This window comes from Pseudonaja textilis, chromosome 1, assembly GCF_049901715.1.
Source record: "Pseudonaja textilis isolate UNSWEBS1 chromosome 1, rPseTex1.2, whole genome shotgun sequence".
Classification (NCBI taxonomy): Eukaryota; Metazoa; Chordata; class Lepidosauria; order Squamata; family Elapidae; genus Pseudonaja; species Pseudonaja textilis.
Genome location: NC_141990.1, coordinates 275,130,317 through 275,144,527, shown reverse-complemented (window position 1 = coordinate 275,144,527; position 14,211 = coordinate 275,130,317). Strand labels below are relative to the sequence as shown.

Sequence of the window (14,211 nt, the reverse complement as noted above, 5' to 3'; positions counted from 1 at the left end):
CATGTTTGAAGCGTCATCCATACATTGCATATAAGTTTATTATAGTAATAATTGTTTCTACTACTTAGTGCTACTTACATAATAATTACCAACAATGCAAACTACATAACAGGGTATTAAGATATTTAGGTATATAACAACATTTGTAAATTAATGTTCTTTCTGGATTGTTTATTTAAAAATGAACAAGGAAATAATCCAGCTCGGGCATACTTCTGCAAAATATATGTTTGGTAAGAATGTGTGTGGAATTTTGCTAGCCTTTTTGCTATTTGCAACAAGAAAGGCTTGTATTTTGCAGCGTTACACTTGATTCTGAGCATGGGTATTTTAGACAATAAATGTCATAAAGGGGTTATAACAACTTTTGCTCCAGCACAATGTCATAATAGCTGCTGTTATGAGCTGCCAGAGGCCAGCAGTCTCATAGAAAACTGCAGCCAGTGCTGCTATGTCACAGTTGTTCACACCAAATGCAGTAGTACTTCATTATCAGGACAGAATTAAAATAAATAAGATGAGGTTTTATTTACATACACCATTCTAAAATTCGTTCCGTGTTCATTGCATCAGCAAATGTTTTGCATGCATATGAGCTTAAACTGTAGAAAAAAGAAATTGCAAGTGGATTTAACACACTTCCTTCATCTGAAAAGGCCCAAACAATATTCTAATACATGGTTCATAATAAACCGCAATACTACTCATTGTCACTATTCTAAGAATCATATCACTTAGTAGCTTATTATATAGATTTTCAGTTAAGACACTATAGTGTGAATTATTCTTTTCCCTTGCTCTAATTGAATATAATTGTTCAAAATAAGTTGAAATCTATGTTATTTAGACAAAAAAACAACTTCAGGTCTACTGGATATCTGTTTTTCCATTTTCTTATATAGCTGAGAAAGATTATTTGAAAATATGAACATATATTTGTGCAATAATTTTCCTTGCAGAAGATTTTGAGTTATTAGCAATAAGTTCTAGATCCCCAATTTTGTCTTATCAATGTTCTTGAGAGAGACTTTCTCTCTGCAAAATTCTGTTACAGAAAAAAACAAATTTACTAATTCTTTAGTTCTTTTACTAATCAGCTATGCTACGCTATCTATATAAGTTAATTTGAGGAAAAAACTGAATTCTGTTTTCTTCTGTGTAATTCATAGAAGGGAAAATGAAATACTTAACATGCAACATTTACAAACTGTGTGGGTTTTCCGATATTAGAGAAGGTACGGTGAACTAGGCCACCTTTCCGTACTCAAAAGAGCACTGAAAAACAGTTTTCATAGTCTTACCTCAAGTTTTTCTGGCCTTGAACACCCTCCCCCCAGGGTATGAGTAGAAAGAGAAAAAAGAAGAGAATTTAAACTCCTTTCACTTCAACTTTTCAGGCGGTATAAGCAGCATTTAGCAAATTCAGCCCCCAAATGGTTCCAAATGCTCTGAGCTGCAGGGGCTCATCCTTTGTTAGCCTCCTTCTATTTACACAGGATTTACACAGGCTCTGGGCTGAAGAGACCACATGTTTCTGACAGAAAGCATTTTCATTCATACTGCATCAGGCAACAGGATTGTATGCGCTGCTGCTTCAGGCTGACCTGAGATTAGAGATTTCAGCAACACTGAGATGGTAACAATCTACTAACCCAAAATTATCCATGGAGATTTTTCTGCCACTCACATTATATCTAATGTGGTTACAGAGATAAAATTTCTTAAGGACCTATTAAGCTATTGTCAAGGAAATCCCTCCTCCCCATCAATAAACAAGACCAAAGAAAGTACATTTTGAAGGAAAATTCAGGCTGCTGTTTGGATTTTAACCAATTCACCCACTGATTGAAAACAAAAACTGTAAAAGCAGACAGATGGACACATATGTAAATGCAGACCTATTTTTCTCTCTATTATTTATAAATTAGTTAATAGCACAGTTAATAATTTAGTTAACTAGTGATTAGTAATGTTGCTAGAGCATATTTATTCTGTTTATTTAATATTATAAAATTAATATATAAATTAAATTTTTAATGAGTTCTTTATTAGGGATTTATGTTGAAATCTAATATGTGTAAAATTGCTTTGAAAAAGGAATTTTTAGATGTTTATCTATGTCTCTTCTCTATGTATCTTGTGGGCATATATCCTAATAAGATAATCAATATGCTGTGAAAAAAAACATATTTTTAGTATCATCTTGGGTAAATTATTTTTCCCTTAATATACTTTTATTCCAAATTCACAAGAAATATTGAATATAGTTATATAGAGCAGAGCAAAGTAATTGAAGAATAAAATGCTTTTTGAGTTATTTTCCCTATTTGCTAAGTTTATGAAATACTTTAAACTTACTAACCACCAATATCTCTATAAACTATATAAGTGAATATATAGATGATGTTTAAAGTTCTTCACAATATTTCATAACTAACTAACTTGGGGGATTCCAATAATTCATTTTAGAGAGCTTTTCAACTGCTCTTAACCCTAGCAAACTCTAAGATATTTTAAAAAATCTAAGAAATAGTAAAGATAAAGGCTACTTTAAGTTCCATCTTTCAAATTCAGTTGTCTTGGCAGTGTACTGTCTAATACTAAAGCTTTTTAAAATATAGTTCACTACCCCCATGTCACATTTCTAAAAGCAAGAGTTCATAATTTTCAGCCCCCAACTCAGAACACAGCTATCTTAAGTCATCCAAAGAATGTGACAGATACTATCATTATTCTTGCTGCAACACGACGAAAGAAAGACTAAAAGGAGGAAGTCACAGAGATCAGATTACTAAAATCCATAAAGCTTTGTGCAGAATGTTTCCAAATGTTAGAGTTAAGAAATTCTTTAGAAAATTTAATATAATATTTTAGAATATATAGAGTACAGATATATTAAAGTGTTTTAGAAACTGTATGTTACCAGAGTCTAACGCTGCCAATTAACATTTAACTTGTATTTAAATGGTTTAAAATTTACTGTGTTTTCTTTTAAATAGAAGAAACTCATAACCTGAGCAAGGTAATATAGGTAAAGTAGGGAATAACAGGTAACATGTAAATATTATTTAATTACTGTGGCTTATCATGCTTCAGTATACTTTGTTCAAGTGAAATTCTAGTAGAAAAATGTTCCTGTATTTGTTTATTATGCAAAACCTTAGCACAGATTTGATATATTTTTGATAGCTGGCTAAGATTAAATAGAAGACTAGGCAACCTTATGCCCTCCAGATGTTTTAGACTTCAACTTCCATCTGCACTACTTCAAACAATGAATGTTAAGGGATTATGAGGATAGCACTTTAAAACAGCTTGCTTTCTCTATAAGATTAGTAAATGTTTTATTAGTTTGACCAATTATCAATGTAAATACTACATTTTTATAGGATGCCATTCTACTGTTTTTTATCAAAATAAAATTTAAGCTATACTTTTCATCTAAAGGTAAGTCACAAACTAGTTGTATTTATTGTGGCACAGTTGTATTCAATGGAATTATCTTCTTGTAAGTATCTGGTTATTTTTTATAATTTAAAAGAGCTTCTTCCAAATAGCTTTCTATGAGTCAATACATCTTTAACTATTTAAATAAAATAAAAAAAATCAGCTAAAATTCCAGTGAACAGTTGAACAGAATTAAAAACCTGTAGTTTGAAAAAAATCTTTATCAGATTTTTTAAAATAAAATATTGAAGATGAGAACTGAGTTAGACTTCAATTTTAAACATACTAATTTGATCTGAAGAAAGATTTAATTACAATACTTAAATTTACTATTACTTTTATTCTAATTTTCTTTTTACCTGTTTTTAGGTTCTAAAACTAAAAAAAACTATGTAATTAGTTTTCTACATTCAGGAAGTTTCTTAAAGAGCAGTTCACCATTTTCCTTGAAAAGAAATGTACAAATGCAGAAAATGCATTTTTGAAACCAAGTATCTTTTGCACAGCAACAATTTGTGATATATAGCGGAAGTCAGCTGTTGTTTTAATTAAATGCTAATCCACACATGTCTTTGGAACTTAGTTCTAATTTTGATCTTGTGAAAGCTTTCATTGGTGAATGTAGATGTCTTTAGATTTTCAGTGCAAACAGGAAAGGCATTTATAGGAGACTTTGACTGAAAAATGTCCAAACAGTGTTTGCAAAAGTGTGATCAGAGTCCCACCCATTGTTGCATGTTGTATATGCAACACACATAAAAAAGGTCAGGGTATCAACTTTACTGGCTAACCTCAACACTCCCTTCAAATATCCACACATATGCACAGACACAGTAAAAGGTTGAATATACATAAAATTAAAATTACCCAAGGAGTGATAATAATAATAATAATAAAAAATGTAGGCAGCATAAAACTGAGGCTTGAAACTGGCAAGGAGTCCTGGACAAGCTTGCCTGTGCTTGATGAACTGCTGGCATAGACTGGGTCAGAGGTCTGAAGATAGTAGGCTGGCAGTACTTTCCTACACTTATAGTTGCACCCAAATGCTCAAGATTGTACCCACTAGAGACACATCAGGCACAATCCCAGATTGTCCCATGCATAGAGGAATACCTTTTACTCTAACATTTAAGCATGTTACTATTACAGATTCTTGCAATTCATATATGCATATTGTGGTGCATACTTTTGTACTTGATTTCAGCATACTTCTGTAATTTTTTCAACACACTGTATGCTAAAGGGAACACTGGCTACTTTTTTTTAATCCCTCCTTATGGACATCGATGCAAATAGCTCTTGTGTTTAGTACACCTCTTAAAGTTGACTTCCTAACAGCTACAGTAGCTTAGTGTTTTGCAGACATATTTAACTCTTAACATTTTGACATTGTTATTCCTATACAAAGTAGTTACATGGATTTTTAAAATACATGAATAATATTTAATAATTATATTTGCATTTTCCATTAAAACATGTATCTTCATCTTCCGTAGTTAAGAAGGAATGCATTGCATTATTGTTTTGGGCTTTTTTATAAAGCAAGATTCCCCAACTTGAGGGTTTCACATACTTGAAACTGAAAATCAATGAATATCAAGCCATGAAACTTCTTTCTTAAAATGGTCTGATTGAAGAATGCTGCATTACAGATTCAGATAATGGAACATATTAATAAAGATAACTAAAAGTATTGTTAAGTGTATAGTTAATTGCATTACTTTTTTGTGTCATAGCTATATTAGTTACAATATTATCTAGCAAAGCACTATCATTAGCAATGTATTAATATTCACTTTAAAAATCTCATTTTTAATCCTTTATTACTCAGATACAAATTTCTACCTATCGAAAAATTGCATGTAACTTTTTGAAATAACAATCATGCCTGAAATTAAATATGTGTATTCAAGTTTCAAAACACTTTCTTTTGATGTTTTTGTAAAAATATTTATAGATAGAAGATTTTGCTTAATGCTACAATGTAACACATTGTTTTACATGTAAAAAAAATCTGTGTTAATAGAATAGTAAAAAGGCAGCAAAATAGTTGAGAAATATCTGTGATAGACCAGGAAGCATGCTTAATTATAACATTGGAAGTATGAATTGTAGTAACTTAATTTGCTTCACTAAGGTTATACTGCATATAGGCTATGTATGTAAGTATGTATGTATGTATGTATGTATGTGTCTGTGTGTGTGTGTGTGTGTGTGTGTGTACATACTTTTATTGCTGAGATACTGACAAATCTTTCTATTGTCTTAAAACATGCTACAAACCAGAAATAAATTGCTTAAGCTTTGTGAAACAGGAAAAAAGGCTTTGCTACAAAATATATTTGATATATTTAAACATACTTGTATACAAGTATATTCAATATACTTGAAAAATAATGTTCAACAGTTTCTTTTTAAGAGAAATAAAACCAACTATAGCACACCTAAAGTTGTTTATATGACTACCAAAATATAACAGGCCTATTCTGAAATTATATACCAATAGTTGTTTTAAATAAATACGTTTACATATAATGCAAGAGAGAGAAGGGGGAGGGAAGGAGGGGAGAGAGATAGTGAGTAATCATAATTTATGAACATTACATGCATGAAAGGCATAACTCTGTGGAAGTGTGGCCCCGTGTGCTCCCCACAGTGGCAATTTATCTCCAGTAATAGAAGTATTCCACTGACCAGCACCTATAACTGCCAAGATTCAAATACTGGCAGAAGCATTTTAAAAAGTTTTCTTATAGGGATAAATCTGGATGGCCTTGCATGAAGCCTGATTAGTAGTAGCTGTATATGTTATCTTTAGTTAAAACAGCTTTAACTCCTCTCTCCTTGTTTCAGTTTTAGTCACTGCTAGATGTCACTGCTTAGGAGTATAGTTTTAGCATCTGTAAAAGTGGATTTGCTGTGTTGCTGTGTAGAAGAATTTTAAATTAGAAACACACAGAGTATCAGTCACTTGATTTAGAATCTTGCAGGTGACCATTTAAAGTCCAAATCCATTTAAAGTACATTGATAACTTTAGGAAAAATAGTATATCTCTTACAGAAACACATGATCTTTGAGCCTAAATAAAGCTATCCAATTTGCTTTAGTTCTTTAATTTTAATTATAAAATAATGCCTCCTTCACAATGTCTAGTGACTCAATTTCTAGGACTTCACATTCTTAAAATCTGTAATATTTGTGTTGCTTCCTATTAGTACCATGTTTCTCTAACAATACGCCCCCCAATAGTAAGACCCAGCATGTTTTCTAGGCATAAATTGAACTTAAGCCCCTCCCCCCAAATTTAGGCCTATTTTAAACCATACAAAATGGGAGGGAAGGGCGGGGGGACTTGACATTAGGAGTGCCATACAGGCAACTGTGCCTCACCACCAGCCACTCCTAATCATGGTGGAGCGCAGAGAGCTCCTTACTCCCGCCAAGCACCTTTGCTGCAGAACCGAGACCTTCACCCCACCCCACCCCGCTGCTGCTTTCTCCGCTACCATTGCTTTCCCTTCTACCCATGCTGCCACCACATTTGGAGCTGCCGCTTCCACGTTTGGAACTGCCGCTTCTGTGTTTGGAGCTGCTGCCACATTTGGAGTACTGCCGCCATGTTTGGAGCTGCCGCTTCTGCATTTGGAACTCCGCCGCTGTGTTTGGAGCTGCCATTTCCATGTTTGGAGCTGCTGCTACATTTGGAGTACCACCACTGCTGCTGCTCCAAATGGCGGCGGCGCTCCAAACACGGCAGCAGTTCCAAACGCAGAAGCAGCAGCTCCAAACTCGGGGGCAGCAGTTCCAAACACAGTGGCGGCATGGGTAGAAGGGAAAGCAACGGCGGTGGAGGGAGCAGCAGCAGCAGGCACCAAAGGTCTCAGATCTGGAGCAAAGGTGCTTGGCGGCAGTAGGGAGCTCTCCGCACTCTGCCATGACCACCCATTAGGAGCAGCTGGTGGCAAGGCATGGTTTCTTGCGGGCACTCTAGGTGAGGATGCAAGGGGGTGGGATTAAGTCACCCCCCAAAAGATGGCCTAGCCATTTTTTCGCAGCTCAAAAAAAAAAAAGACCCGGCCTTATTTTATGAGAAACACGGTATATAATATTAATGTTAATATAATTGATAAAAGATTATAATCATAACTGTCAAATCAATATGGATTATTTGAGAGGATGGTAGCTCCATACATGTGCAATCTTCTCTCATTAGTAGCTGTTCATGTATGCATATCTAATTACACCAAGAAAAGAACTAAATTTTCAGAAGGTGTGTATTGGGAAAATGTATATATTAAAGGAGAATACAAAATAACTCTGAATTTTGTATGAGCTTACATACCATAAGAGCTCCAACACCTATGCACAATGGGGTGGATTAACTCTCTGGGTGCTGCAGACATATTTAAACACCTCCTCCTAAAGTGTTCATTTGGCTGGCAGTCTGGAAAATGCCAGAACGTGAAGGGTTAAGTTGGAAAACTGATACTTTTTTTGCAGGTTTAATTTAAACCTTTTTACTTTAAATAAGTTATTGTTGTGATTTAGGAAGACATTATCATTCAAAATTTGCGAAAACCAATGGAAGAGAAGTTAGCAACCATTTCACTGAATTTGAAGGTTTAATCTATTACATGGAAAATGATAATCATATATTAAAACACCAATGTAAATTGGATACATCTAGCATAAGCATATGCATAATAGACCTTTACATTTAATATGAGACTATAAATAGCAAATATAAAATTGAATGTATTTTAATAGGAAGTGGAAAATTAGAATATGAATAACAAATAAGGCTCCCATTTATCATACAAATTGAATTAATTTTATATTTATTTTAATTTGATCACAAAGTATATGACAAGGCTATATAAACAATATTTTTTCAGGTAATTTACAAGTAAATCAAATTACCAGTAACCTACCCAGTATATACTGAAAAATACTAATTCCTGATAAACTTGACAAGATTGCAGAAAAACTAAAATCAGAAATCATTCCACTCTTTTCTCTTTTTAAGTTTTACAAACATGCATGCACAGATACATATATACTTTATTTGCATGCACAAACATGCATGCACAGATACATATATACTATATTTTATATATATACATTCATATAAGATACATAAGAACCGAAAAATTGTACTGCAGGAAATAGCATTAAGGAAAAAGGATTAATCTACCTTTCTGCCAATATTAAACTATCAATGAATTCACATATGCAGAAGTACCTACAATACAGTTCACTCATAAAACTAAGTCCAGTATTTCACCTTATCTATCTTTTAGTAATTGGTTTACTAAACAATTTTTAAATAAATTTGGCATAATTTTGCACATTGATACTGAAAAAATACTCGTCAAAAATAGCTTTTGATATAATAGAATATTATAATTGTAATTATAAGATGTTTTAAATAAATATATGACATCTGAAATTTAAGAACTGGATACCAAGAAAACTAAGTTTTATTAACCTAGACAGGGTGAAAGAACTGCAAGTCACAGTTAGAAATAACATTGGCCCCAAGTTCAAGAAAAACATGGTTGTATATATAAACCAATCCCATGATATCTGAAAGTTGTGGGTTATTAGTAGCATTATACTACAGAATGCTGACTGATAACTACTACTTCTACTGAGGAAAGATATGTCTTTCCTCAGTAGAAGCAGTAAACAGGAAATGCCTAGCTCTGATTCATCTTCAGGAGGCTCATCTTCGTGTCTCTTGGCTTGCCTCCATATGTTGCTGGTGCCGTTGCACAAAAATGAGCCTCCCCCAATCACCCATATGCTCCAGCCCACCAACTCTCAACTTTCCCATGGCGCACGCATTGTGTCCGGATCACCTGCCTTCCCCTCACCTCTGTCTCCATCTGCTGCTAGTGCCATTGCGGAAAGATGAACCTCCTGTGGCCACTTGCATGCTTCAGCCCACCATCAGCTTTTCCATAGCCCACACGGCACATCCGGATAACGTACTTTCCCCCACCTCTGCCTGCTGGTTGGACAATTAATCAATTCAATTACCTCAATTATTAATGCTGCCAGACACCGCAGCCCCTGTACCCTAGCCGCCTCCAGTACTGGCCATGCTCTCCAGCTGATAACTTTAACTAGGGCTTATTTTGGGGGTAGAGTTTATATTAGGAGCATGCTAAAATCAGGCTAGGGCTTATTTTCAAGGAAACACGGTAGAAGAATAGTGGGCTTATTTGTCCCATTGCTTGGCCATTGTGAGAACAGACTACTGAACTAGATAGGTCAACAATTCAAATCCAGAAGGATACTGCTTATAGCTTTATGTTCTTGTTACTTTCTCAACAAATCCTTAATTAAAGCTAGAAATGTTTATTTCTTTATTGGTCATCAAGACGTACTGTTTTTCTAGTCCTTATGCATTAGTCCTGCAGATTTCCAAGTCCTAGTTTATTTTGAAAAATACCAAACAAATCTGGACTGGAAGTTTACTTAGTTATTCCTACTGCAAAAGGGGGAGAAAATTTCTCAGAGCTTCTCAAGGTTCAAATAACCTTAATTTTGATGGGTTTTCATAAGTTCTGAAACATGGCCCTTTGAGTAGGATCTAAATATTTACTTCTTCATATTTACTTCTTCATAAGCAAGTGTCAGCTATTTTCTCTAATGTGTGGCTATACTGCACATTATTTTTACCTGGAAACTTATATCTGGGGATTTTCAGGAATGTGGAAAGTTGATGAAGGAAGTTAACTTGGAAGAATGCAGCTGCATGTAGGAACGGTAGAATTTGATAACAATCAAGAATCTTCATTATTTTGGAAAACATCTATGTGGTCACTAAGAATCAACACCAATTTGATGGCACATAATAAATTTGGCATTTCCATCATTTTTAATGGTTTTTTTAATCAACTCACTAGTCAAAGCCTTTTATCTATGCCCTCTGACCATTCATGAATTGTTTCCCAATCTTTGGCATCTGGGAAGGCACAAATCAAATTCTGCCACTTTCCTGCACCAAAAGCTGTCATAAAAGTTTTTAAGAATGTTACACATATAACAAATTTGCTCCTGGAGAGCACATGAACTGAACATTCCATACCCCTTTTTCTCATAATATATTCCAAATTTGGCCAAATACCTGAAAAAAAGGTTTACTTTGGTGAAGACTTACTTTTGTTTCTTATTGGAAAAAAAAACCTGCAGCCAGAATGTACTTTTGCACAGGTTTACCTAAATAGATTCTGGAACTCTTTTAACAAACGGTTAAAGGCATCTAGTACAAAATGCTCTTTATTTTTCTGAAATTTGTCAGATTTTATCTCCTTATATGGGGCTATTTTAACTATAAATTCCATCCAGCATTGAGAGAGGAAGGAAGGGAAGGGTGTTTGCAGATTTCTCATGAAAGTTGTTGAGCAGCTTCAAAATTTAAAATTAGATTTAAGTTTGAGTCAAAACAGAACTTCATAATCAATTTTACCTTTGTTTATAGAAATATTAATATATTATAAATTTTTGTTTATTTAATGATTGATCAATTTTATTTAGGCAATACAGGAACTGGTAATTTCATTTGGCTTCCTTTCGAACAGCAATTCATGCCAGCTTGAAAGCATTTGTGTTCTGGCAACCTATAATTTATCAAACATATTACTAATTTTATTTTGTCCGGCTGTAATTATTACTGAGTATTATCTACTGGTTTATATCTTTTATGTCTTTACTTTTATGCTATTGTTTCTAGTCATTCTTGACTGATTGTATTATTTATATAAGTCAATTTGAATAGCTTTTAGCTAGAAATTCAAGAGAAATGTAAATTAAAATGGCATTGAAACAACTAAGTATAAATATTTTTTAATCCCTAAAATATATTGAAGATTGAGCAGATATAATATAGAGTTGTATCATTCTAACTCTTAAGGTTTTTTTTAATTATCCCACCATTATAACAATCAATGAAATATGAACTATAAGCAATTTGAGAATGAGGAAGTGGGGTTTCTGGTTTTACAGTCCTTTCTTTAATTCTTGTATTGGTATAATGGTTCAGTGTTAATTTGATTAATTAATCTTATCCTTTTTTAAAGCCTTTATAAATAACCTCCTCATGAAGATGCAATACAATGGATTTTAATTTAATGAGTTATATTGGTTGCAAACTTTGACACAGTTATAGGTGCTTGCATTGATAGCCAGCAATATATTTTCTCTAAAAAAATCTATGTATATATTAAAGCTTTGAAAACCAAATAAGTAACTTATAAATAGTGTTAGCTAATTCTAGTATTCATAAGAAGTCATGATCCAATTCATGGAACCCAAACTTTTCCTCTCCTTGACAATTAAAATAATAGCAATAGGGAATCTCTAAAGTGAATTATGCAATGTGAAACATTTGAAAAATGTGATTGTAAATTGTACATATATAATTATTTATCAGGGTGAAACATAAAAACTAAATAGATGACATATTAAATTTTCATAGATAATCATGTGAACTGAAATATGTTCTAAAAGTATAAAGAAAAACAACTCTTTTTGTACAGAAATTGATTTACATAGCTATCAAAAATAAAATTAATTCCTTAGTTAAGGACTTAGGGAAACCCACTTTTTCACTCAAGCCATGATTTTGTTCTATCACATGTGATATGATAATATTCAATGAATACTAGGCCTAGACCTATTTTGATGCTTTAGAGTTATAACTCTTAAAAAGCAGTTCTCACTCATTATTATAGAATTAGTTGACAATCTAGTTGTACCAAGAAAAAAAATCCCACACCCTAATTGGTCCCACAGGATAGTTAGGTGCTGTGGAAGACATAAAAACACTATTATTTCCCCATAGTGATTTTCTAGCCTTCCTATACTCTCTGTAGCACATTGGGACTTCTAAATTACATACCATAATTGACATCAAATATCTGTCCCACTAGTGAATATCTTTATTAGCATCAAAATCACACACAACTAGTGTTCTTCAATGTTATTAAACAGAACTTGTTCTAGGTGTTGCCTTACTAATTAGGATGAGCCCGAGGAAGGAAATCTGGGTCATGTTAAATTAATTGGAATGAGCATGAAAATTAGCTGAGCAAACTGCATCAATTTTCTATAGAGAACTCTCTTCATGTTGAGAATAAAAATGGATATTATGAGGTATTAACCAAAATACATTCTATAGCTGCCAAGAGGTGTGTTACAGTAGCTCTGAAATATCATGCAGATTCTCAGAAGTTAATAAGACATTTCCAAGAATGGTAAATACACGGTGTTAAAATGGGTGTTCCTCTTATGGGAAAATGCCAACTCATTTCATGTTTATTCAGGCATAACAAGATCTTCAACATGAGCATAATTTAAAAGGTGAATAGTGCAGAATAGTGCATTCAGCTAATTTTCCTTAAGAAGTAATAGATTAAATTGAACAAAAAAAATGAATTAAGAGGTTTACAAGTCAACAAGTCAACCATCAGATTACTGCCTCTACTCACTATATTCTCATCATCTCCTGCGATGAAGTTTCTGAAAAAATGTCCCGAAGGCAGGGAACAAAGCGAGCAGAACTGATTATGGCCACACTCACCGCTTTGCTGTCTAAACTCTGTTTGGCTTCCTAATGAGCTCACTAAAAACCTAATTCATCTCCCATAACCCTTCTCAGCCCTCCTTGAAATTCACCATTATGGAAATTACAGATGAAACATTTACAGGCTGTGTTCAAATTACTGCTTCTTCAACAGGCAGGTCCCTGACCCTTACAATGAACACAATAGAGGTATGTCCGGCATGAAACCACTCAGGCCACAGCCTTTAAAATAAAAAGGCTTAGGAAGGTTAAGACTTTTTCTCATGGTGCTAACAATTTCCACATAAGTGCTTTTAGCCCCATGAATATGGGAATTCTCTACACTGGACAATATATCAAGCACAAACTATAATTCAGAATGGGAAAATGAGTTGTACTGATGACAAATAACTGAAATAGGCTAATGTGAATTCCCTGTTCATGAGAAAACTCCCTCAGTTCCTCATTACATGAAGTCAAAATGATCCTCGTGGCATCTGCCCTGTAACTGGAAGATTACTGAATTGATAGATCCTTACTTTAAAATGCAGCTATTTTATTCTGCTTTAGTAATTAATTCTTTTTCCAATAACTTATTGATTAAGCGTACACCCTGATAAAGTTCAAACTGAGAAGAATCTCTAGTGCCTTCCTTAGTTGCTCAAGAGAGTCAATGAAAACTTCCTACAATTCCAACTTGCCTCCTCAGAGTGCTGATCCAATGAACAGAACATTTTTTTCTCATAAATTAGTCAGACCATGTGGAGCTATATTAGTTGATAGCTGCTTCTGTCTTTATACTTGCTGACTTGCTTTTTATTTTTGCTGTCTTTTGTCCTGTAACACACAAAGTTGGAGTGCAGCTGCCATTCTGAACCCAAACCAAGGTAAAGAACAATTCATACAAACTACATTTTTTTCCATTTTGTATAACTACAACTCTCTGAACAGCTCAGAACTCAATAAGGTCTCCTGGGACACAACTAGCTGAGAAATCAGTACTAAAGCATGCAGGCATATTGTGGAACTAAGGTTAAGAAACAAAAGGTAACCTGGTTCTTCAAAAGTTCCATCTTTCAGGCTTGAATATTGAAGTTTGTCTTATTCAGAATTAAAATTTCTACTATTCTGTTAGTAAAAAGTGACATGAATACTTGCAAACTGTATTGTTAGCTCCTGGTAACCAAGA

The 14,211-nt window shown here is 33.7% G+C and overlaps 1 protein-coding gene across 11 annotated transcripts in view; it reads right to left on the bottom strand.

Moving 5' to 3' along the window:
- MEIS2 (Meis homeobox 2) overlaps positions 1 to 14,211 on the bottom strand; it is a 230,196-nt gene that overhangs the window by 169,772 nt on the left and 46,213 nt on the right. For 6 of the 11 annotated variants that reach the window (XM_087921841.1, XM_087921842.1, XM_087921847.1 and 3 more), the window contains exon 8: positions 7,794 to 7,895. The exons of the other annotated variants lie outside the window; for them this stretch is intronic. In XM_087921841.1, the coding sequence (XP_087777967.1) occupies positions 7,794 to 7,895 (102 nt within the window). The remainder of the gene's footprint in view (positions 1 to 7,793; positions 7,896 to 14,211) is intronic. 11 annotated transcript variants of the gene reach the window in all.